This window comes from Myotis yumanensis, unplaced genomic scaffold, assembly GCF_028538775.1.
Source record: "Myotis yumanensis isolate MYYU_CA2020_CCGP unplaced genomic scaffold, mMyoYum1.0.hap1 SCAF_17, whole genome shotgun sequence".
Classification (NCBI taxonomy): Eukaryota; Metazoa; Chordata; class Mammalia; order Chiroptera; family Vespertilionidae; genus Myotis; species Myotis yumanensis.
The window spans coordinates 1,372,287-1,398,574 of NW_027223768.1; the positions used below are offsets into that span (position 1 = coordinate 1,372,287).

Below are 26,288 nucleotides of genomic sequence, written 5' to 3' on the forward strand. Positions count from 1 at the left end.
AGCTGGGCTGGGCACATGCAGAGAAAACTGCCCGCAGGGGATCTAGAAGGTTCTATAGTTTGAGACGAGATGGGGTAACGTTGATAGAGAGGGAAGACGAGCAAGGTGCTTTAAGGAGGTCTGGCCACGACGTGTCACAAGGCACGGTCTGGACGGGTTAGCTGGGCGCCACGCAGGTCAGAGCGGACAGGGGTGTGAGGATGGGGGGGGGGGGGGGATGGTGAGGGCTGGGGGCAGCGTCTCCAACAGGCCCGGGGCCGTGACCCAGGTTCTCTGTGCAGGCGGGGGGCAGTCACAGTGTTATGCCCGGATTTCAAGACCCCCCATAGGACACCACCAGGGAGCACCGAGTCTGATGCAAAAGCATAGAGTCTTTATTCAAGCTCAGCTTGGTCCCTCTGCCTCCATTACTGGATGCGAGAGAGCTTGGAATTTCGAAAGAACAAAGACTTTATAGGGCTTGGGGTGCGGGGCGGGGGGGGGGGGGGCGGGGGGCTGAGGGCTCACTCGGACCACTGATTTGGCGGATTCTGGTTGGTTGAGTGAGGGCCGGGGGCTAGTGACGCAGGGGTAGGGTGCAGTTAGGGTCTGGTTACACAAAGACAGGAGGGTGTTCAGCATACTTTTGGCCTTGGGCTAGTTTCCTTGCGTTTCTATTGGCTGAGATAAGGGCAGGCTGAGTAACTGATACATTCTGCGGCTCTTTCTTGGAAGAGGAGTTAGGGACACAGCTATCAGTCCCATTCTGTCCTTTCACATAGACAAGAGGGGAGAGTTGGAAACGCGGAGGATGGCCAGGTCGCTATGGGCAACCAGACAGCATCCGGTTTCTGAGGAGGAGGACAGGAGTGCTATCCTGTGCGGACAGCGAGCTGCGTGGGTACCTGTGGCGCTGCCCGCTAGCCCGCAGCTGAGGCCCTCTCGGCCCCGTCTTCCTAAGATGCCAGCATCTTGGTAAACTGTACAATAGCAGTCACGGTCCATGTCATGTGAAAGCCAGTAACAACACCTCATTATGGTTTGTTTGATTTTTCTCTCTTTTCTTTTGGTAAGACAGATCCCCCTTTTTTTAAAAAAAAAAATATATTTTATTGATTTTTTACAGAGAGGAAGGGAGAGAGATAGAGAGTTAGAAACATCGATGAGAGAGAAACATCGATCAGCTGCCTCCTGCACATCTCCTACTGGGGATGTGGCCGCAACCAAGGTACATGCCCTTGACCGGAATCGAACCTGGGACCTTCCAGTCCGCAGGCCGACGCTCTATCCACTGAGCCAAACCGGTTTCGGCCCCTTTTTAAATTTCAAATAGTGGACATTTAATTTTTTCTCAGATCTTAGATGAGAACAAATTGGCAAAGAGCTGAATAGGATTAGAGTTTGTGCTGACTCTTTACAGGATCAAAATGACTCTTTTGACTCCTTGACTTACCAGAAAATTATTATCTTTTTACCTAATGCTCCTTTTATTCAAGTGGGCAGATGGGCTCAGGCAGAAATATAACAAATACATATCTTTCCAGGGAGAATCTCAGGGCATAGCTCAGAATTACCAAGAGAGGTTTTGCCTTTCTCCATAAAATCGGGATTAGGAGCAGAGCTGGCAGCAAGCGTGGCTGGTTTACAGAGTTCTTCGGAGGGAGGGCAGCGGATGAGTCCGAGGACGGGACTGGAATTCAAATCTTATCTGACACGCCACAGCAGTGGTTTCTTTATAGATCCTCAATCCCCACCCAGAACAAGAAAAAAATCCTGTTTTTCTCTTTTTCCAGCTTAAAAGTAACAGCAGGATTAATGTGGGTAAGTTATGCGTAAGAAGAGAAGCACTTTGTACAAGTTCTCAGTACAGAATTAATATGAATAAGGTGCATTTTGATCAAAGCAGTGTATTTGATGAAGTGCAAGGAATTACGCCTCCCCACTCACCTTTGTGAAGATGACAACAGAAATAATGCCATTTGCACTTGTCAATTAGACGTCAATGTCATGAGCGAGGAGGAATGAGGAATCATCGTTTTGAAAAGCAGATGGGATGCTGGCAGAACAGGGCCAATGCCACATGGTTTACAGCGTGTCAACGAGGCAGCTGCAGGTTGCAGGGTCAGCAGCGGCCCAGGTCCCAGAGCAGACGAACCCACTCGGGAAGTGGCAAGTCACACTGTGCAACCTGTGCTCCTGTGTCCAGGCCCGTGCAGGCGTTGCTAATGGACCCCACACTCTGCTAGTGCAGGCCCATGCAGGCATTGCTAATGGACCCCACACTCTGCTAGTGCAGGTCTGTGCAGGCATTGCTAATGGACCCCACACTCTGCTAGTGCAGGTCTGTGCAGGCATTGCTAATGGACCCCACACTCTGCTAGTGCAGGTCTGTGCAGGCAATGCTAATGGACCCCACACTCTGCTAGTGCAGGTCTGTGCAGGCAATGCTAATGGACCCCACACTCTGCTAGTGCAGGCATTGGTAATGGACCCCACACTCTGCTAGTGCAGGCATTGCTAATGGACCCCACACCTCTGCTAGTTCAGGCTCGTGCAGGCATTGCTAATGGACCCCACACCTCTGCTAGTTCAGGCCCGTGCAGGCATTGCTAATGGACCCCACACCTCTGCCAGTCCACACACACACACCCCTGCACCTGGCCCAGGGGCCTGGATTCACTGTCAGGAACGTGCACCAAAGGGGCCCGTCACCCAGGGCCACAGGCCTGTCAGCCACACAGGGAAGCCGGAGCACAGACCTATCACCAACCACCTGCCTGCGCCTCCTCCCAGGCTGAGAAACGAACCGCGAATCTAATCACACAGGTGCCACCTTTAAACACGTTAAACGTGTGATCATGCCAAAAACGACACTGAACTACTCCGATGGAGGCTCGGCTTACAAAGTCTGCGTTGAGATCCCAGGGACAGAACATCCAGTTCCACCCCCGCCGCTGCTGACCGGAGTGTCTCCATCACCTCCACCTGCTGCTGCACACGCGGACACGCCGGCTCGGACACGAGGGTGCCCGTCCTGCTGAGACCAGCGGCACAGAGCACCCCTCCACCCCGCACGTGCCCACTGACCTCCAGACCGCGCCTTCAGACGGCCCCCACCCATCCACAGCATCACGGCGGGATCAGATCCCCCCTGAGCGGGCGTGACGCTACTTAGGAGTTTTTCTTAGTGAGAAACAGCCTCCGGGTGTGGACGGCCACTGATAAGGCAAGAACAGGCCCGTCCACGTCTGCACCTCAGTGTGTGATCCTGCGACGAGTGACACCGCCGGGCTGCGTGGGCTCAGTCTCGCTAATTACCATATTATAAATATTCATGTCCCGCAGCCTCTGCGTGGCTGCCACGCACGCGGCCCCGCAGCCCTGTTCCCCGAGCCCACACAGACATGTGCCTTCTCTCTCCCTTTGGGTCTCATCGCCCTCCTGGCAGCCGGCCGGTCCTTCTCTAAGAAGCCGCTCCCCCGGCCGCCTGCGAGGACAGCACGCGGTGCCCTTCCCGGAAGCCGGTGCGGGGAGGTCTCTCTCCTTGGCGTCCCCAGCCCGGCATTCCCCCCCCCCCACCCCCCCCCGGGCGGAGCTACGGGCTGATATTTCTCATTCTTTTTCATGTGACCTGTTTCAAGTTAAGATCCATTTGAATTATTAAATGCTTCCTTAAAGAATCTTTTTATACTTGCTTCTCTCCCCCCCGCCCAAAAGTTAATTATTGATGTGGTGACAAGCTGAAAAGACGACGAATGATCATTCCCCCCCCCCTCGTTGGGCTGGAGAAATGTCTTTGACGATGGTTGTCTATTCAGGGGAACACAAAGGGAACAGAGGCGGAAGCGGCATGTGGTTTTAGACCAGACCTGCTAAAATCACCATATTATGCAAAATGTAAGCACAGGGTAGTTTCTCAGAAAACAGCAGTGAGGAAGGAATGGGGGGCACAACCTTTGGAGCCGAGGTCTGACCACACCGCAGAGGCAGCTACAAAGACACTGATGTGATTTTAATTTTAAAAACTTCCTCACGGCCTCCCTGGCCCCAGTGATTTGATTATCTTGCAAACAGAGAGGGGAGGGGACTCTTGCCAGAGCTCATGAAGAATAAAGAGACCTCCACCCCCAGGGGGAGACGGCAGCCATCGCCACAGTCAGCGCAGATTCGGAGGCATCACACACACACACTCACACACACACACACACACACACACATTCTCACACATGCACACACTCACACACACTCACACGCACACACTCCTGGCTTTCTCTTTTATAGGACTTTGTTGTATTGGTTTTATAAAATACAAGCTGGGGCCTGGCTGGTTGCTTAGTGGTTAGAGCGCCAGCGACTGGCTCATTTCCCGGTCAAAGGCACGTACCTGGGTTACAGGTTTCCCAATCCATGTGTCTGTCTCCCCCCCTCCTCCCTCCCTTCCACTCTTTCTAGAAATTAGTGAAAAAAATACCCTTGGGTGAGGATTAACAACAGAAAAAGTTTGTCTGGGAACCGTGGCGTCGCTGAAACCAGGCCTCTTTGGCACGATTCTCCTGTGGAAACCACACCCCATGGGGCACTGGGTTTTCTGTGCCCAAGACGGTGACAGGGAACCGAGACCTGATGGGGCCGTGAGCAGGCACAGGCCGGGGGCCACCGGGAGAGGCGGGCACCTACCTTTCCCACGAGTTCAGCGATGCGAGGGACCGGCTTCCCCTTCTGGTGGCGCGGGGTGGCTGGGCTCTGCCCGTCCCAGTCCTGCAGCTCCTCGATGGCCCGCAGGTAGAGCAGGGCGCGCAGGCCCGTGCAGTAGTCCTCGATCACTGTGAAGTCCTGGTTCTGGACAGCGCTGCACACCTGGGGGGACAACGGGCGCGTCAGACCCGAGCTCTCATCTCCTCCTCCAGGTTCACCTGTGCGCCCGGCAGGCTCCAGGCTGGCGGCCCGGTCCCGCCCGCAGGTGGGCATGGGAGGGGCGGGGAGGGGCGGCCATGGCACCAGAACTTGCACGACCGAGGAATATCAGCCAACGTGACACACCAGACTGCACGCCTGGGGTCTGTGCCGTGTGCTGGGCGCAGGGACACCGCGGGGGCTGCTCCAAATGAGACCCAATGGGCGGAATTTCCAAGGAGGCACATTGGCACAACAGGGGGAAGGACCTTGGCTATGGCCCGTATGCCTGGTGGTCAGTGTCCACCCAGCACCCAGGGGCCCGATGATGGTCAGGGAGAAGATACAAAAGCCACGGTCTCTTACTGCACAGACAGGGCGCCCGGGGATGGGATGCGGGAGCTCAGCCAAGCGGCGCTGACGGAACCGCTTGGGAACGAGGCTTGGTGCCTCCCAACTGCGGATGAGCCCGGGGGTCCCAGGCGGGGAAGAAGGGAGGTCTCCACCCCCTCCGTGTGCTCTTTTTAAACATACATATATTTTCATTCATTTCAGAGAGGAAGGGAGAGGGAGGGAGAGAAACATCAGTGATGAGAATCATCATCCATCAGCGGCTGCCTGCACGCCCCCCAGTGGGGATCGAGGCCACAACCCGGGCCTGGGCCCTGACTGGGAATCGAACTGTGACCCCTTGGATCATAGGTTGATGCTCAATAGGCAATTTTAAAACATCATCTCTTCAAAAAAGTCTTTATTTCTCAAAAGCGACCCATGCGTCCATCTATTCTCTCATCCAGACCCTCCTTTCTGAGCCAGGCCTCTGGGTCACCCCTTCCTTCTCTCAGACAAGCCGCCTGCACAGCCCGGGGACCTGTCTGTTTCCACATCCGCCGGAGGGAGCCTCCTCGGAGAGCTGGTGGGGGCCGGAGGGAGAGGAGCCAGGGAGGGCTGCTGGTGCCCGCAGGTGAGCCTGGGGCTCGCTCACAGGCGAGAACTTCCCCAGCTCCGCACTGTGCGTCTCCATGTGGAACCACGCGGAGCCCTGGGATAAAACGCCGGCTCTTACGTTGTAAACAATTAGCTCATCACACACCGGTGCGCGCAGGAGCCGGGATGTGCCGGCCGAGAAGGGATCGTTTCAGTCGCTCGGCCTGCGAGAAGGAACTCAAACCCGATTATCCCACCTCCTCCCCACCAATCTACGGGCCACGGGCTTCGAATAAACGATGACTTAGACTATGAGTTAAAGAAAAGCTAACTCCGGGCGATGCAGGTAAGTGGGTTTCATGTGTTTTCCCTTCTCAGTCTTGTCTATGAAATGTCACGCTGTAAACGGAGCGATGGCTTCTATGCTGACATGGGTCCGCGGGAAGTGACCTCATCATGCCACGCTCTACCGTGCACTGCAGCGGCCTTGCTTTCTAAACTCCCTCTCCACGGCTCGTGTTCACTGCGAGTGTTTCGAAGCATTGGACCTGTGAGTGTGCACCGCTGCTCTCAGCTCCCTCTGCAGGATCAGGGCGGCGCGAGGCCCGGGGGGTCCGGCCACGCGAGCTCCCAGCGGGGAGATTGGTAGCGGCGTCACTGCGGGGTCCCGGGACGCTGCTCTCCCCGCCTACACGCCGGGTGGCATGAGGATGGAGTTAGTATCCCGGCTGCGCTGACTGACTGGGGAGACATAATGAGATACGGCTCCTGCCCTTAACGCATGACAGCCAGAACCCCATCGAGCTCCCCACCGGGAAACGCGCTAACTGTGCCAACAGCTGACGGGTCTGTCGCTGTGGGCTGGGGCCAGCTACCGGGAGCAGGTCTGACACATTCTGATCTCAGCCAGATTACCTTCCTTTGTCTTATAAACACAGCGTAACTGATTTGGGGATAATGAAGGCTTCTGTTTGCACGCCCCGAATTTTAACTCCACGATGAGTTTAGGTGCTTGGTCCAGAGCTGTCAGATTCAGCCAATGAGGCCAACAGCAACTGTTGTCTTTCTCTCCTGGTTTTGTGGGCGGGGTCAGTGAACAGCGGGTGGGGTGGGAGGGCTTCACTGGGACTCCGCATGCTTCAAGCTCCGGGAATGGGGTCTGAAAGCTTCGAAGGATCCAGGAGCCACAAAATCATTAAATGGATGGGAGTCCCGACCACTAAACGCAACAGAAAGGCACTATTTCCTGAATAGCTGAAGAAGACCAGTTAGGGAAACACATGGATAAGCATGTTTTTAAAGGCGAATACATTCAGGATGGCTTTGCCTTAGGAGGGAAATGTTTAGGAGACTTTTATTTACCTTATTTAAAAACATACAAACCCAGGTTGCCGACTCGGTCCCTGGTAGGGGGCATGCAGGAGGCAGCCGATCAGTGATTCTCTCTCATCATTGATCTCTCTCTCTCTCTCTCTCCCTCCCTCTCCCTTCCTCTCTGAAATCAATAGAAATATATTTTAATAAACAACGTGTGGCTTTGGGACATGAAACTGTACCCCTGGGCGACTCCGTGTGCATGTTTCACACACTCATGTGAGCCGGTCTCTCATGTCTTCCCTGGCGGTAGCAGGTTTGGGAAAGGTCTGCTTCATTTTCTGCTTCACTGGGGGCATTTGTCATTCCCCCAGCATCATTCTGCCACCAACAGGCTCATCACACCCACGCCGCTGCGCAGGCTCAGTCTGCTCCATCACGTGACTATCTGGGGACGCAGTGCGAAGGCTCCCTGTGTGTGGGGAGTGACGCCTGTGCCTGGACGGGCCCTACGCTTTCCTTTTGCCTCCACGTTGCTCCACTTAAAATAATGACCATGGAGCCTGGCTGGTTGGCTCAGTGGTTGAGCATCCACCTAGGAACCAGGAGGTCACAGTTCAATTACCAGGCAGGGCACAGGCCCCGGTTGCGGGCTCCATCCCCAGTGTGGGGCAGGAGGCAGCTGATCCATGATTCTCTCTCATCGCTGATGTTTCTATCTCTCTCTCCCTCTCCCTTCCTCTCTGAAATCAATAAAAATATATTTAAAAAAAAATGATGACCACAGAATTTCTTAGCAAAAGGTCAGTGTGTCAATGGTCGGCCGTGGAGGAGCTGATCATTCCATAATTGCGAATTAATGCTCTCCCCGCAACGCAGTAGCTGTGTGCCACTGACCCGCCCTGGCCTCACCGGGCTGCTGAGAAGGGAGCTCGCTTTCCTATCTGGGGGGGCTTTTGCTTTTTCCCAGAATGCATTTTTCTTTCAACTGGAATGTTTCTCTAATTGTCCCCATTTTTAATTTCCTACAGTGAGATGACTTTTAACTTGTAATTAGAATCTGTAACAACTCACGTCTGTGTCTCCAAACCTGAACTATAACTTTGATGCCACGAAACACACACACACACACACACACACACACACACACACACAAAGAAGCAGCACGGCCAACGTGAGGACTGGGTTTCCTCAGAAGAAGGTCACCTCGGAGGGCCCGGTTTGCTGTGACTCAGTTGTGGGGTGACCACCGAGCATGAGGCCGTCACCCCACAACTAGGCTTGTGCACACATGGGAGTGAGCACGGGGTCACAAGGCTCTAAGGTCTGGCTTGCTGTCATTGCAAAAAGAACTCGCTGCTCCAAAGCAGAAAGACGCAGCGCAGGTCAGAAGAACCGGTCTTCAGACGGCCTGGAACGATCTGTGAGTCTCGCTTGTATGCGCCAGAAGGATGGGAGGATCGTAAGCACACGGCGGAGAGAAAGGCCCTCCAGAAACGAGTGGCCACACCCCAGAACTCCATTATCACCATAAGCTAAGAACTCAGCATCGTTTCAGAACTGTAATTGGGAAGACGGATCAGGAACTGGGACAGCACATCGGCAGCAGAATTGTGGGCACGAAATTGAGTGTCGTGATTGGAAACGCTCAGGGAGGTAGGTACGCAGGAGGAACCGACTGTGAACTGTTGTTTTCGGGTCTGAAATTTCTTTTTCTTGTAAGAGAAATACTCAGAATGGCACCAACAGTGATTCTGATCTGAGCCTTTGGGGGGAAACTTCAAATATACGAAGCCCATGGTAACACTGAAGGACGGTGGGAAGGGAAGGTCGTAAGTGATACCTGCAGGACAGAAGCTCCGCTGTGCAGGAACTGAAGGCCGCTCTCGGCGGAGTCGATCCCACCCGTGGCCAAGATGGGAAATCCGGGCAGAGCGCGCGCGATGGAGGTCACGGCTCTCAGGGCGATGGGCCTGATGGCCGTGCCTGCAGGAGAGAGAGGTCAATGGTTAGCGCGCTGACCACTGGCTATGCCGTCCTGTGCTGGACAGAGCCCGAGTTCCTGTCTCTATGTAAGAGCTATACACACAAAACGGGCACACACTGCTATGTTCCCAAGTATGTCAGTCTGTAAAGGAGGTGTGTTCATTTTAGGAACGTTGATACTACGATGGCGTGAGGACGTGGGGCACAAGTGGGTATAGCAACCTCGCACAAATAGATGCACATTGCAACTGGATCTACTACAGTGATGTGTAGAAGAATGTGCACGGCACATCCAGGCACTGGGTGTTTTTTTATGGTTTAATCTTTTTAATTTTTATTGATTTCAGAGAGGAAGGGAGAGGGAGAGACAGAAACATCAACGATCACAGAGAATCATGGATCGGCTGCCTCCCGCACGCCCCACACTGGGGATGGAGTCTGCAACCCAGGCATGTGTCCTGACCGGGAATCCAACTGTGACCTCCTGGTTCATAGGTTGATGCTCAACCACTGAGCCACGCTGGCAGGCCAAACATCAATATATATATATTTTTAAATTTGAGAATCTGGTAGAGGTGGCTAAAGGGGGGTGGGGTGGGACATCCGTAATAGTTTCAATAATAAAATAAATAAAAGAATACATAAAAAAAAGCTTTGAGAATCTAAGTAAACCGGCAGACACGGGTGTTCATGACAACATGAGAACTCCAGTTCACGGGGGAAAGGGAAGCAGAGCTGCACTTCGCATGCCTAGGCCTTGATGAGGAGAGAAACAGTCAGTGGGCCAGAGTGTAGCACACATGCTAATGTTGGGTCACTGGAGGGTTAATCATTGCGTGTAATTCTGTCCCCCTCCCTGCCCCCCATCATGTGATGTCTGGGACAGCCACTGCTACACAACCGTCGTCAACGCAAATCCACAGTCAATGGCTCCAGGTAGCAGGAAAGCAGAAACTGGGTCATAACGCCCACGTGCTCGCTGTGTGTACACAGAGAAAATGCGGTTTAATTTGCTTACATTAATTAGGATATAATGAATGAAGTGGATAACAAATTGGTTAGAAACTGAACTTTGACAGTCTAATTGTTAAGAGTTGTAGCATCATCCAGAAGGAATATTAGCAAATCAAAGAATTTCAAGGATTTGGGAGTTGCGAGTTTGATTTTGATACAATACAGATAAATCAAGTACTAACAATGGTATACTTTACTAACTCGAGCTTAATGTGGTAATGAACCTACTAGAATGATACGTATGTGAGACTCAGCGGTTTAAAAATACATCTTTACACAGGGACTAAAGTCCTCTAGAAAAATAGCATAATTCACCCCAAACCGGAGCTCTAAGGGGACCCAGGCTTCTACGCAGAGACATGAAAACGAAAGCGGAGGGAGAAGAGCAGCTGTTGTCACTGTCCTTACAGGGTTACCAGAAAAGCTGCAACGTTCTGTGAAAATGTTTTCATGTTTGCCGACTATTTCAAGCCTTTTTCCTGCTGCTGGGAGTGGAAGGCCCGGAGCCCTGGGCCACGGAGGGCCCGGCGCCGCGATGGGGGCTGCCTGTGCCCGCGTCAGCCATTCCACCCGCAGGACGCTGTGCGTGGGGGCTGTCACGCCCCGGGAACCCGCTATCAGACGCCCGGGGCCACGCCAAGAGCTCAGGATACAGAGTCCCGCCCCTTCGGTGTGAGTCCCGGCTCTCTGTCACTCACACGAGTGTGACTGAGCCAGCTCCTTCGTTCCTAAGACACCCTCCTCCCTCCCAGTGAAAAGGGGACATCGCGACAACAATACAGAGCAGCTCGGACAATTAAAGGGCACAATCCGTGGACAGCCCTTGGCCCGGCGCCTGGTCATTCATTCCGCCGCCGCTGCTGCTCTCAAAGCCGGAGAAAAGGATCGGAAGGGCATCCAGCCGTAGACACGTGTGGGGAGAAACACGTGTCACCCAAGGGTGCTAACCTCCTAGACTTTAAATTCGGGGAACTTGCCATTCCCATGTCATTTAATTTCTAAAAACACATAGTTTGCCTGTGATTATAAGGGCGGCCTGTGCGGGTAATGCGGTTTAGAGTGCTACCGCGGGATCCACAGGTACAGCCCTTTCACCCAGAGACACCGCGTTGAGAAATCTGTTGCATTTGCACAGACACGGAGCGGCACGTGCAAAGATGTTCTGTGAAGTGTTGTTTTTTACAGCAAAACCGTGAGGGCCACCTGCACGATCCCCAATAGTTTTGCTATCAAATAAATCCTAGTTCGTCCGTGTATGACGTCCTAGGGAACCTTTAAACGGGCCTGCCCGTAGCTCCGGGGTAGATGTTAAAGAACAACCTACGTGATGTGGCCCCACTGTGGCTAGAAGAAGTACGTGTACATTCTCTGTGGGCGCACAAAGAGAGAGAAGGCCGCGTGTTAAGCTATTATTGTCTCTGGGGATAGGATGAAGATGAACTTTCTATTTGGTAACTAGATTTTCCTATTGTTTGACTCTTTTAGGCAAAAAAGTGTTGATTCATTTCTGCAATGCCATGCTCTTAACCACAACGCCATACTTCTTCCCTATTTTAAATGCTTGTAAAATTAAGTTAGAGGAGTTAATCTTTATAACTAATAAATATATGTTGTCCATGTATGACAAAACCAAGAATATTCGTGTTCTAGTATTAATTAGTGGCAAGGAATTATATTAAAGTGATGGTAGCTAGTCATTGCTGTAACTATATGACCTAGAGAGAGAAAGTCCCAGTTCATTATACCTGTATTTATTCATAATCACACGATATAATTATAAATAGCATTCTCTTTCACTCTGAAAGTGTCCCAGTTTGGTTGATAAATTATAATGACAATGACACCCAGGAGTTATAGGACAAAGGTAATCACGAATGCAGAGTGAAATTCGATTTAGAACAAAACCACAATCTTATGAAAAACGCAGAAATGAACTACAGTGTCCTGGACTCAGAGGCTGGCATGAAGGAATACATGTCTGTAGGCGTGTCACTGGATGGGGAAACACATGGCATTCATATGTGCTAGCTGGAGCTAATTAGTCTCTATGTTCTTTCTGCTTCCCACCTGTAGGTGGCCACCACACGCTACACTGATTAATCCACTCATTAGCAGCATTTTCAATACTGTCATCTTCAGATAATCAGCCATTTATTTAAAGAACCAATTTCTGTAGAAATAATTGCCACAGAATGGCCTGGACCTGCGTTTTCATAAACTGTAATAAAAGTGTTAAGATAATCCCTGACATTTGCAAATGCCACAGGCTCACCTTTCCTGTGGACTGTGCCGTGGCGCTGTTTAAAACAATTACCCGGTGACAGCGCGGTTTAATGAAACAGCCCCGTAAGCGCACGCTTCCGTGTGGGCGTGTGGGCAGCGGGGACGTCGAGCCGGGGAGAAGTGCAGTGCGTGACACGTTTACACGGAGGAGAGACGGAGCCCGACGAGCGAGGGTTCCTGAAACACGGACACGGCTGCTACTCCCAACTCGGGTTTGCTGCAGCATCGGGCAAGGTGCCACAACACGGGCACCCTCTTTGGAAACCAAGAATGCAGAGTTCTGTGAACTGGTTCATGCCACTGGCTGGTGTGTGTGAAGGTGAGATGAAGCTATGGCTCTATAAAGTGGACTCGTTACTTGTTCAGTAACCTCCATGCAAGAGAAAATGAGGAGGGGCGACTCCTGACCTCATTTAAAAATACTTAAGTATGTTTTTGTTTACAAAATGATGCAAATGTTCACAGCAGAGCGATCGAGGAAAACCTGAAAACCTCGTCGTCATTTGCATTTAACACGGACCAGGGCAGCGGTCGCCAACCTTTCGGACCTCACGGACCACCGGTGGGTGACCGCTGGACCGGAGTTCGCCTGGCCAGTGTGGGTCAGTGGTTGAGGGTCAACCCATGAGCCAAGAGGTCATCGGTTTGATTCCTGGTCAGGGCACATGCTTGGGTTTTGGGCTCGATGCTGTTTTTCTCTGATAGACATTTCTATTTCTCTATCCCTCTCCCTTCCTCTCTCTCTCTCTCTCTCTCTCTCAAAAAAAAGTCAATAAAAAAATAAAATACCATGGACCAGAGTCCTGACTTTTCAGCTCCCTGTCCCACGAAGACCGGCTGGTGAATCGCCGGGGATAAAACGCTCTGCGACCTTCATGATGTTTGAGTCGAGAGCTGGCGCTGTGCTTGGGGTGAGACATGGCCTTTGTACACTTTGTAGACACAACATGCTCACCCTTTTCTATGTCCTCGCAATAAGCAACCAGTCACTCAAATTTCCAACCACATTTCAACGGCACAAGAAAGCACCAAGTAGGACTGCATCTGTGAAGGATACCCAGGCTCGCTCCACTGGGAGCTACGACATACTCCCGAGGAGAGAAACCAAAGAGGCTCCCGGAGAAGCAGGGCGACCACGTTCCCGGCTGGAAGAGTCAGGACTGTTGGGTGTTAAAACCCTCCTGCAGATTCACCGAAACCCAAGTCAAAACCCCGGGAAGCCGTCTCTGAAGAACCTGAGGAGCTTGATTTGACAGGTCACCTGGAAAGACAAATGGCCCAGAGTGACCCAAACGAGCCGAGGAAGGACTCGGGACTCAAGGCCAGCGTTCCGCTCGGACTGGCGTCCGTCTGAGCACCAGGCCTCCGTGTGAGACACAGGACAGGACGGCTCCCAGGCGCTCCTCACACAGCAGGGCGGTGGGTTGGTGGCCAAGTCACCAGGTCAGGTGAGGGGGGAAGAGAAGTCACGGGAACAACAGTGCTGGTTAGAAGGAAAAACCCCCACCGTGACTGCTGGGTCACCTCACGAAAAGATTGATAGCCATTGAAGGTGGATGGGAGATCTCCATGCAAAACCCGAAACCATCAAGTGCCCAGAAAAACACACAGACCGAAACAGGAGCATGTCCTTGTCACCTTGAGTTAGGCAAAGAGTTCTCCGCAAGGACAGTAAGAGCAAATAAGTACATTAAAAAAACTGGTGAACTGAATTTAGTCAAAAAATAAAGAAGCTAAAGTACAGAAAAAACATTATATTTATACCCATGAATTTGACAAAGAACTCTTACTCAAAGGTATTAAGCACTCCTCTAAAACAACGATTAAAGATGAATAACTCAATTAAAATGGGCAAACGTTGCACAGACATTTCAAGAAAGAAGAGACATACAAACGGGCAGTTGGTACACGAAAAATGTTCTACCACAGCACACAGCTCACTGCGTCAGAAAACAGCTAAACATCAAGAGGCCCCCGACACCGAAGCCTGAGAAGGCTGTGAAGTAGGAATCTCCTACGTTGTGGGTAGGAATGTACGATGAAATCACTTTGGATAACTGAATATTTCTCTAAAAATTAAACATACACCTATGCCACGACTCAGCAATTTCATTCCCAGACCTTCCTCCCGGAGAAACAAAAATAAGACGACAGACATGTATGTGCAAGAATATCCACAACGACCTTATTCATAATAACCCCAAGTCAGAAACTACCCAAGGCCATGTCCGTCAACGAGAGACTGGATAAACAAATGGTGGTCAATTTGTTTTTTTACTGAATATTTTGTTTATTTTTTAAGTGTAGTTGGTATGCAATCTTATATTGGTTATACCAGTTTCAGGTGTACTGTACGGTGACTGACCTTTTGTACCTTACAAAGGCATCATCCCACTACTTCCAGTCATAACCTGTCACCATGCAAACTCATCACAATATTATTGACCACATTCCTCTCTCGCCTTTTTTGCCCTTCCTTCCCCCAAGCTCTCCTCTCCCTGCTGCTAACCACCCCTCGGTCTCTGAGTGCTCTCTGAGTTTTGTTTGTTTTTTTAGATTCCACATCTAAGTAAAACCCTATGGTATTTGTCTTTCTCTGAAATAAAAGCACCCAATACAAAAGGAAGAAGTGACTGTCACTGTGTTTAGGTGACCTGATACTATATATATATAGACAATCCTAAAGAACCCACCAGAAATTAATCGAAAAAATTCAGTGACGCAGCAGCACACAAAATTAATACGTAGAAATCTGTTGTGTTCCTATACACTAATAACAAACAATCGGAAGAAATGCGGTCAATTAATTAATGAAAACTGTCAGCAGTAAAACAGACTTGTATACTGATACCTGCAATGCAGATGGTCATTGAAAAAAATTAGCACCTTTTCCTTTTTCTTAAAAATAGTGGGGTGACGTTGGTTAACAAAACTATGCAGGTTTCTGGTGCAAAGTTCTAAACACATCATCTGTACACTGTGCTGTGTGCTCACCAAAAGGGTTCAGATTCCATCCCCCATCAGGGCACAACCCTAGGGTGCAGGTTCGATCCCTGGTCAGGGCCCATACGGAAGGCAACAGATCTGTTCCCCCCGCCCCCCCCCCCCCCAACAAAAACATATCCTCCTGTGAGGATTAAAAAAGAAAAGCGAGCCTCTCCCATCTGGATCCGCCTGCTAGATGCCTTCCGCTGTCAGACCACTGAAAGGCTTTGTTTATAACATCGGAGTGCACCTTCCCATTTGTGGACAGAAACAAAACCTGCGAGACGGTGGATCTTGTATTTTCAAGGGCGGAGGGGACGGAAGTCCGCCAGGAAGGAAACTGGGGGAGCCGAGGACCCTCAGGGCAGGTCTTCGGTGTGTCCGTCTCTTCTAGGTTTGCAATCTCGAGAAAATTTCTTGGAGGTCATGCGTTTCCAGAGCCACATAGGTCATGTACACACACACACACACACACACACACACACACACACACATACGAGGTGCCATAAACCCATCTCTGACAGATAAGGCTTCGGGCACATGGAGTCCAAGAATGACGCAAATCTAAAGACAGGGAGTAGGCCCGGCCGGCGTGGCTCAGTGGCTGCACATCGACCTATGAACCAGGGGGTCAGGGTTCGATGCCCGATCAGGACACAGGCCCGGATTGCGGGCTCGATCCCCAGTGTGGAGCGTGCAGGAGGCAGCTGATCCATGATTCTCTCTCATCACTGATGTTTGCATCTCTCTCCCCCTCTCCCTCCCTCTCCGAAATCTATAAAAATATTATAAAAAAAGACAGGCAGGGACTAGGTCTGAGTCACAACCCCGCAGGCTCCGCCGAGCTGAGCGCCACGTGGGGCAGGCGGCCCTGGCGGGCGCCGCGGCATCGCACTCTGCTGCCTGCCGGACTCAGCGAGACCCAGAGCCAGACTTCAAAGCTGTCACCGCCTGCTGACAAATGCTGTGAACAGATCGTGAGGGTCTGTTGTGCACGCTGAGCCCAGTGCTATCTGAGTGTTTCTCTCTCCAGAACCCGAGCGCCGGCACTCCGGGTGCTGTTCCCACGGAAGCCGTGTCACCGTAAACGCATCTTCCCGCTGAACCCTTGCAGGACGCTCGGCTGATGGCGCCTGGCAGGTCCAGGGTGGGCTTGGGTGAAGCGGCCGCTCCCCGGTCGCTGATGCCTCTGATGAGACTCCGGGCTCTGGTCGAGAGGAGGTCCTTCCTTTGGGGGTTGGCACGATGCCCCGGCTGGGCGGGCTGCGTGCCAGCCTGCACGATTCAGCAGCTCCCTGCCCACCGGCTCTGGGCTGATGCCTGTGGGCGCGAAAGGAGGCGGCCGGTTCGCAGGACCGACTCGGTGGGAAAGGATGTGCAGTCCATGTCGAACGCACACATCTAAGCCGAAATGTCCTCATTCGCAGCTGTTCATTCCACTCACTTTGCTGCCATAACCGCTTTATCATCCCCGTGCTGGCCCTGTGCAGGCTGATTCCAAACAGTGCGGGGCCTTCGGAATCGGGCACCAGGCACTGGGCAGCGCAGACGTGCAAAACCCACGTCAGGAGCCCGGCTGGAGCGCGGTGCCCGGGCCCCGCAGGAGAGGCGGTTTGGGTAGCCTTTGTCCGAACGGCTATACATTGTCTTCTCAACGGAGCTCAAGGGCTCCTTGTAGCTGTGCTGACAGAGGTCACAGTAGACCACACAGTCTCCCCCATCTTTTCAGGTGAATCTGCCCTGAGTGGAGGTGGGGCCAGCAGTCTCGAGGTGCCCCTTTCCCTGACACTAACGTTTGTGTCACCCTCGGCGACAGAACGAAGGGTGAGACTGGCACGCTCACAGCAGTAAGCGCTGGAAGCAGGTCTGCCTGCCTTCCCGAGGTCATTTATTTGTGAGCCCCGAAAGGCCACCACACGACTCCCACAGGCCTTCTTCCTACCTGCTCAGTGGTTACGGGTCAGCTCCTGAAACCTACAACTTAAAAGTGGCCAAGTGTTGAAAAGTTTCGGGGGGAAATGACGTATGTCCCAGATCCAGCACAGAATGAGCCAGGGAAACATCTGTGACTGCTAGAGAGGGCACGCACGCCAGACGCTGTGGGCAAACAGAATGCTGACACGTTTAACGACTCACAGTGGCCCGTTTATGGGGAATAGAATGTTGCAATCAATAATCACGAGCCCATACACACAGCCGTGTGGCAACTCCGCAAGGCGTGGAGTGCACAAGTGAGATCATTCAGAATTAGAAATCAATAGCGTTTATAGACATTGGGAAATGTCAAGCGGGAAATGAGCGCTCGTATTTGTATTCTTTCTGGGGCACCCTTATGACTCAGATCTTAATGATTCCTTAAAAGATTCCCTAGTACCGGGAAGCCAAAGCAAACATTTACCCTCCATCTCTGAATGAGCTATCTGACGGGATCTAGATGGGCCAGGGAGCTGTTGTATATACAGCAAAGTAAGGAGTCTCCATCACAACTGTGGTTTCCTCCCAAACCACGCCCCTCCTGACCACGCCCCTCTGGCCACACCCCTCCGACCACGCCCCTCCTGACCACGCCCCTCTGGCCACACCCCTCCTCGGGGCTTCTCTCTCAATTCTCTCACAAGGATTTTTTCCATTCATTTCACAGCCTCCAAAATACAGGCTTTGGCACAAAACTTTTCGCTGGGAAGTTCTTCAGTTAAAATCCCCTTATAACAAAAAATAAAAAGAATAGGGTGGGGGGGCGGTCTATGGAAAGCCTCTGCACTATCTTCTTAACTTTTCCAGAAATTCAAAGACATTCTAAGACAAGGTTATTAACCCTTTGTACAGCATTTGGATTCTCCCTGCTCCTACAATAAAACAGCAGTCTGTCCGTATTATGTAGCAAAAACAAAGAGACAAACTTGCGAATACTAGAACTCGATTTTTGTTTTAAAAAAAACAAAGCACTGATAGTTTCTATTCATTGCCGTTTCCTGCTGTTAGCGGCGGTAACAGTGGTCTTTGACTGAACTGCCTAACACGTCCAGAGGCCTCTATACGGCTCTTACTTGTGATTTCCCTCAAATCTGCTAAGATCCCGGGAGCCACTGCTTTTAATGCTCAGAAGGGGGCCTCGTCCTGCCCTTGGGCGGGTAGAAGGAAGACCTAGCTTCCACCTCCACCTGTGACTGCACAGCAGCCCTGCTCCCCGCATCGCCTCCGTGAGAAAGTCAGTATGTGTCTGTCGTACTTCTGTCCACACACGCATGGCCGAGGCCTGTACTAGGTTACACATGCATCAAGGCGCTCAAAGTAACCCCGCAACCAGCTGCGATCAGTCCCACAAACAAAAGGACGAGTCGTTTTTTAGTAAAAGCTGTTCTAGTCTGTGCTGACACGTCAGGTGCCTGAAAAAAAGCTGTACGCAACCATTTCTCCATGAATGGGGTGATGTCCCATCGCCGTAGCCATCACCAAGTCACCTACCACGTAAGAAAGACAGAGCAGGGAATTTAATGTCAGGTTTCTTCAGAAACGATGGCGACCGGGCTGCGTGGCAGGCAAAGGGTGTAGCACCCAGAGGAGGCCGATGGGCATGTTTACTAGTCCCTTCCACTACGCAGAGTGGAGGACACAGCCCGGTGTAAAATCTATTATTTAAACACTTCAAGGGAAAAAGTGTTGAAATAAACGGCTCGTGACTTAGGGAGTGTTAAGAGACACATTTATTTCAACACTCCGCATGTCATAAGCCATTTATTTCAACACGTCCTCCCTCAGAAGATCCACCCCAAGGGGAAAGCTCTCCTTTGCTGAGAGCGTGTCAAGAGGCCCAGACACCGAGGCTGAAATGAAAGTTCTGATGCTGGAGCTCTTGGTCACAAAGCTGATGGGGGAGCCGATGTTTCCATTCCCGCCCGAGCGCCGAGCCTGTGGCGAGCTCACCATCAGTGCCACCTGCCTGGGCTTCGTCAAGACATCGCCTTTGTCCTTAATGACTGCGGGCGTCGGGCCCGCCTGAGCATCAGACGGCGAAGGGAATGGGCTGTGTGGGGGGAGGTATTTCCACAAAGAAAATACGTGTCTTTTTCACGTCTCCACCCACCAGACGAGGCTGATGTAACCCAGACTCTTCGGGAAACTCTTCTGTGATGACCGTGGATGACACATTCTTTGTTTCGCCTGTTAGGATTTTATTCTCCTACGGAAGTGTGGACGTCTACGGCTCTCATAAGAGTATCTGACAGTGACTGAGTGATTTCCCGCCAGGATGTCTCAGGACCTCCTAGTAACATTGCTGGTAACTGTTTCCATGTTTAAGCAAACCCAGGAGTCACAGGCTTCATATTGGGAAACGCTCTCTGGGGTCTGGCATAAGGGCACTGATTCCATGCACCAGGGCCCCATCCTCATGACCTGATCACCTCCCCAAGGCCCCAGCTTCTAATACCATCACCATGGGGGTTAGGCTTTCAACCTATGACTCCAGGGAGTTCACAAGCATTCGGTCCACAGCACCAACCAACCCCTCTGACAATCTCCAGGCCAAACATCTGTAGGGAGAAGGCAGGAGGCGGAGGGCATTGTGACACACGGAAAACAGACTGTGAACACAACACCCTGCAAGGGAAGATGCTGCGAGAGTGCACGACACGGACACGCAATGTTTTCGAGGAGGAGTGTCCACGTCATTAACCACATACTTTTAAGGTGTGTAGAGAATAATAAATTTGGACTTGGGTAGCTGAGGTTATTGAGATGGAGAACCTGTGAGCCACTGAAGAATGTGGAATACAGCCCATTCTTTAGAGCTGTGTTTGCCATGCACAGTGTGCTGTGTAACTGGGGTTCTGTGAAATGTATTCATGTCTAGTAGCCGAGAGCTAAAAGGGGGTGTGGCGGTGCTGACGAATGGAAAGCTTTGCTACAATGCTGTCCAACTGCAAAAAACCACAGGGGGCCTTTGGGGTCCTAAAACCTTGGTATCAATGTCTGCTTTCGTCTCTTCATAGCACCCTCGAGCTCAATCTTCATCATTCTGGAAATAAAGCTAACAATGCCTGTCTCATACAGCTGTACGAAAAAAATGAAATTCTGAAAATGCTTTGAAACAGTAAAAGTGTTACATAAATATCAGTGGCATCGTTTTTAAATTAGCTTTAGAAATTGATGGGTACATAGCAACATGAATTCTCATTTTGTGATGACGATGATGAAGGTGGAATGTATTGCCCTCACTGTGTGTGAGGTAGAACGCTACGCACTTTTATAATTACTATCTCTTAATAATAATGACAGAATTTGGAGCGATGGGAAGACCCGTGAACCCAGGACCTAAGTATTCCATCAAGGTGGGGGAGGGGCTCGAGGCCAGCAGGTGAGCTCAGGTGGCGCGACCGAGACAGGTCAGCGCGAGGAGTCCAGGTGAAATAACGGGGCAAGAACTTCAAAGGGTGGGGCTTGCGAGAAGCAGTGCAATCATGAAACCATTATATGAACACCCTTCCTCTCTGCTGACCTTAAAACTCAACACAGGTCTCAAGCCTTGTTTTCTATTCTCCTTCTTCCTCCACGTCTTTTCACAGTAGGCGAGTCGGGCTAAAACAGGGAAATGATATGGACAATGGCAGCTAGAGGTAGACAGGTACGCACACACCTCTCCACACACAGAGGAAGTTACCTCTCACCACTGTCATCTTTGGCAGACAAACACTGTAATCGTCTTATAGCTGAATGGCACACAATGCCGCGAAAGGTCTTCACAGGGGAAAAAAAATTATGTTTTCATCCTTTTACTTTCTTTAGCAGTGATTAGTTCCAGAAATATAAGGTATCATCACTTCTCCAAAAGCACTGTGGGTTATGAGCTTGCTCCTCTGAAGCTGGCAACGTGTAATGAGTGTGCTTTATTCCGAAACATCAGTCAGCCTCAAGAATGGCAGGTGCTTGTGGAACGGTAACAATAGAACAAGTTGGCTAATGCGTACTAGAGGCACTGAAACACTGGGTGACAGATATGAAGCCTTCCTGTTACACAGAACGCTCTCCTGTATAATTACCAGTACGGTTTTATAATGAGGCACCTCAGTTTCTAAATATTTAGCTTTTTAAGATTTCTGTATCTTTTTGGTACCAAAACGTATATGGAAGTGTTCTTACTGACATAAGGTAAAGAAGTGCCTTCAAGCACTTGTATGAAAGTATTCTGAATCCTAAAGACCAGAAGGGTGGTTTGAGAGCATTTTAATTTATTGCAAAAGTATGGACTTGAAGTAAGAATATCTGTGATTCATGTTACGACATTAGAGTTAAAATGTCCAGCAATTTATAACGTAGTTATGTAGATATGTACACTCTATTAAATGTGTGGTTTGGTAAAAAAAAAAAAAAAAAAAAAAGATGATGGCCTTAGCCAGTTTGGCTCAGTGGGCAGAGTGTCGGCCTGCGGACTGAAGAAGTCCCGGGTTTGATTCAGGTCAAGGGCACGCACCTTGGATGCATGCTCAATACCAGGCCCTGGTTGGCAGGCAACCAACTGATGTGTCTCTCTCACATCAGTGTTTCTCTCTCTGTGTCTCTCCCTTTCCCTTCCACTCTCTCTAGAAATCCATGGAAAAATGAGGATTTAAAACAAACAAAAAAACGGTGACGTTTATTTCCAAAAGCAAAGCTTCATTTTGTCAACGACAGAGAGAAATCCGGTCCCTAACCTGAATAACTGAGTCGTATTTTGCAGGAGACAGGGTTTGCAGAGGAACCGTAGCTGTGCGCTGTTACCTGTCTAAATGCCAAAGAAGGTCAGTGGGCGGTTCAGACAGCGGTGAGCTCCAGGCTGCACTCGGAGAAGGTAAATATCAAAAGTACAAAATCAGGAAAGTGGGCCCCAGGCCTTCCACACGTCAGAAATGGGTTCAAAGCAGGCGTGGGGCCGAGGACACGTGTGCGATGCCCGGGCCAAGGAGACAACATGCACCTGGAGTGGACGGCCCGGCAAGGGGTCCCTGGGATGGAGGCTGGGCTGCTGGACCGTGGAGACGGGTTAGGACAGAGATGGCGAAGCTTTGGAACTCGGCGTGCCAGCATTTTGAAAAACCCTAACTTAACTCTGGTGCCGTGTCACATATAGAAATTTTTTGATATTTGCAACCATAGTAAAACAAAGATTTACATTTTTAATGTTTTTTTTATATATTTAAATGCCATTTAACAAAGAAAAATCAACCAAAAAAATGAGTTCATGTGTCACCTCTGACACGCGTGTCATAGGTTCGCCATCACTGGGTTAGGACGACGAAGGAGGCTGACGAACAGGCCAGGGGCAAGGGCACAGGGCTCCCTTTCTGTGTGCTCTCCCGAGGTTCTGAAGGGGATTTTAATGTAAAGGTCAAGGAAGAGGAAGAAAAGGACGAGGCTCTGCACGCTGGGCAGCGTGATGGACACCTTTGACATTAAATATGTTACTCTTATGAGAATCCGTGGTTATTAACATATATATTTGAAACCACATCAATTCAAGATTCGTTCAGAAACCCGACTGCACAAATATGGGGATATTAAGTGCCAGCGACACTTGCTCGTGGGAGGGAAGCTGACAGCTCTCTTGGAGAAAGAGATAAAGGAAGGACACGCATCAAGAAAGAGCCAATTTGCGTCTCTCTCCGGAAGTGCCACACGAGGGAGGGAAATTAGAAAGGACGTGGTTGGTGCCAAATGGCTATTTTATTTCAAGAAACCTGTTTGAGAAGATAGTTCAGAATGACTCCTAAGGGCAGCACCGGGTACGGATTTGTAAGAAGAGAGAAGAATCAGGAAGGAGGACGAGACCAGGCGTGTGGGGTGCACCCCCCCGCTTATCTGGTGGCAGCCCTGTGCCCTGGTTTGGGATCCTCTCCCGTCCACAGTGACAACACAGAAGTCATCGGCCGTCGGCGTGTTTCGGACTTAAACTCAATACGTTCTTTGCATCCTGCCTACGGCCTCTACCCAGGAACTCCTCACACTGTCCTGTTTACAGTTGCTTTTTTCAAAGATATTTTTATTGATTTCAGAGAGAGAGGGAGAGGGAGAGAGAGAAACATCAATGATGAGAGAGAATCATGGATTGGCTGCCTCCTGCACGCCCCCTACTGTGGATCGAGCCCACAACCTGGGCATGTGCCCTTGACCGGGAATCAAACCGTGACCTCCTGGTTCATAGGTCAACGCTCCACCACTGAGCCCCGCGGCATGGCAAGTTCGAAATTTCTTAAGGATGTCAAGTTATTCACGCCTGTCATGTCTCCTGGGATTCCCACAGCCTGAAATGCTCTTCACTCTCTCCTCTGCGTCCTCAGGGCCTCCTGGACCAGCCTCATCAGCAGGTCCTTCCTTTCACCCCCGGCCCTCGGGGAGCCTGCCTGGGGTGGCAGCCATGCCCTTCACGTGCCCTCGGGGCACAGGAGAAGCAGCCAGAGACCACGTGCCTGGGAGTCTGCCCCCAGGAAAGACATCAAGGGAAGCTCCGGGAAACGCTGGGCACGGCCATCACTCAAGTTCCCCGAGCTGTGCGGAGCCTGTTTCCTCATTTGTCACAGGGGCCAGCGACAGCACCCACCTCGCAGTTAAACAAGGACGCACGTGTCAAACGCTCCCGGTTCTAAGCGCTCGACCCGTTCTCAGCCCTTCGTGAATATTCCTTCTTGCCTCCAGGACTAGTGTGCGTAGTAACGAATACAACTCAGATCTCACCCCCTGAATGACGGGAAAGGGCTGCGTGCTCCCCTGCAGTGGGAGCTGAGGAACGGTAAGTTCTGTAAATACTATTGTTATTAGAAGATTGCCAGCGAGGCTTCAGCATCGCGATGAAAAGGAAATTCGCGTTGTTGCTTTCTTATGATTGATAGTTTGTCTTAAATTTGGATCAAAGCTCCCAGAGAATGAGCAATTTGGAATGCATTTACTTTTTACTGGAAGGGGAATAAAGGATAATAGCATTCTGCTCATGTAGCTCGTTCCCTTTAGGAGGTGTGAATTATAAGACATTTTCTGGTGGAAAAGATAATATCAGACTTCGGTCTCCGGTTGGTTTTACCCCGGGTCCATGCTGGGAGAGAAAACAATGAACGTTACACTTCATTTATAATTTCCACTGTGAGCGTGATAAGGACTAGTGTAATCTCAAATCAAATTACTCCGCAGTGGTGGCATTTACGATCCAGCGAAAACCCCCAATTCAAGTGTCCGGTGTTCTCCACGAAGCCCCCCCGAGTGGGGTAAGGCGAGAGGGCTCCGTCGTGGGTGAGGGTGTCAGTGCGAGCCGAGAGCGGTGCTGATTCTGCCAGCTTGATCTGCGTTGCCGACGCACGCGTGTCAATATTCAGCTCCAGGGGGCCTGCCCGGGGCCCGTGCAAAACCAGCTTCACCCAGAGTCCTAGGGCCGGATCTGCGCCCCCTTCCTCACACTCAGATTGAGCTGCTGATGGATCTCCCCTCTCAGCTTCCACCCCGGAACGCGCTTCCCCCGCTCCTCCAGGAGCAAGGAGAGGAGAGACGCAGGGAGGAACGGGAAGGGCTGCTCTCAGGGCTCCTAGAAACCCAGATACAAGGTTCCCCCATGAAGTCACTGCAGGGATTTTATCTGGGGTCGCAATGCCGTTTCCCACCACGGTTACAATAGAGAACAGAGCGTGGAAAAAACACCACGCGGATCGGATTTAGAAAGAAAAGCAATGCAGATGAGAAACGGGGAACGGCTCCTCCAAACCTGAACACAGCGGTGTGCGTTTTCAGTGACTCTTACTTAGACGCTCCAGCTACAACGATGCAGTGAGCTTCCCAAGGGTCTGCAGCCCCTGCTCTTCGCACTTAAGGAAACGGAGTGGTATCAATCTCAGAATAAAGAACACCTGCATCCTCTATCGTGATTAAGAACAAACCATTAAAAAAATAGCATGATTTTCTAAATGAATAAATTTCTCTTTGCCATCTGTCTTTTCTGGCTTACTTGCTATGGATTAGAAATCTACACTTTCCCCCCCTTTTTATTGAGCCTGACAAAGCATTCTATGAGGTTGGGTGTGATAAAGGGGATGACAAAAAGAAAATCAAATTTTAGATACATATTTCAGGTAATTGAAGAATTACCACCTTCATTTGGTGATCAAAGTTTTCACATATGCTAAGTCCTTATAAAATAACTAAAAATGGCCTTGACAGTATCTTGTGTTTTTTTTTTTAAATCTAAAACTAGAGGCCCGGTGCACAGATTTGTGTACTGGTGGGTCCCTTGGCCTGGCCTGCAGGATCGGGCCGATACCAGCTCTCCGACATCCGCCGAGGAGTTCTGGATTGTGAGAGGGCGCAGGCCAGGCTGAGGGACCCCATCGATGCACAACTGGGGGCAGGGAGGGACCCCTGGAGGGCTCCAGGGTGAGCCCGGCCTGTCTCGCCCAGTTCCGATCAGCCAGGCCCTAGCAGCAAGCTAACCTACCAGTTGGAGTGTCTGCCCCCTGGTGGTCAGTGCACATCATAGTGACTGGTCAAATGAACGGTCGGACACTTAGCATATCAGGCTTTTATTATGTAGGATAATGGTGGAAGACGAAGTCAGGTCAATGATGCAGCAGTGTGAATTGGGTGGAAACTGCCAGGAGAGTGAGGCCAGGATCCAGCTCTTTTGGGGGTAGCTATAGCTAGCTCTGACGGGCAGATCTGAGTTCAGATGCATTTATGACAAATTCCTCTTCCTGGTCTATCAATTTCTGAATAGAAAATTCCAATGATTCACTGAAACAATACCGGTTTAAAGAACATGACTGTCATCGAATCACTACATTTGATTCTATTCTGAAACTAATACAGAATAATATGGAATGTAAACTGAAATTAAAAAAAAAAAATAAAGACAGTCATGCAAAGAAGAAAAATGTGTAAGATAGAGTCTTAGATTC

The 26,288-nt window shown here is 50.7% G+C and overlaps 1 protein-coding gene across 1 annotated transcript in view; it reads right to left on the reverse strand.

Annotated features, from left to right (window-relative positions):
• The window catches only part of DPYD (dihydropyrimidine dehydrogenase), a 347,040-nt gene that overhangs the window by 17,061 nt on the left and 303,691 nt on the right, over positions 1-26,288 (reverse strand). Inside the window, exons 19-20 of the mRNA XM_070395710.1 lie at positions 8,957-9,099; positions 4,657-4,836 (exon numbers count right to left, since the gene is read on the reverse strand). Coding sequence (XP_070251811.1) covers positions 4,657-4,836; positions 8,957-9,099 — 323 coding nt within the window. The remainder of the gene's footprint in view (positions 1-4,656; positions 4,837-8,956; positions 9,100-26,288) is intronic.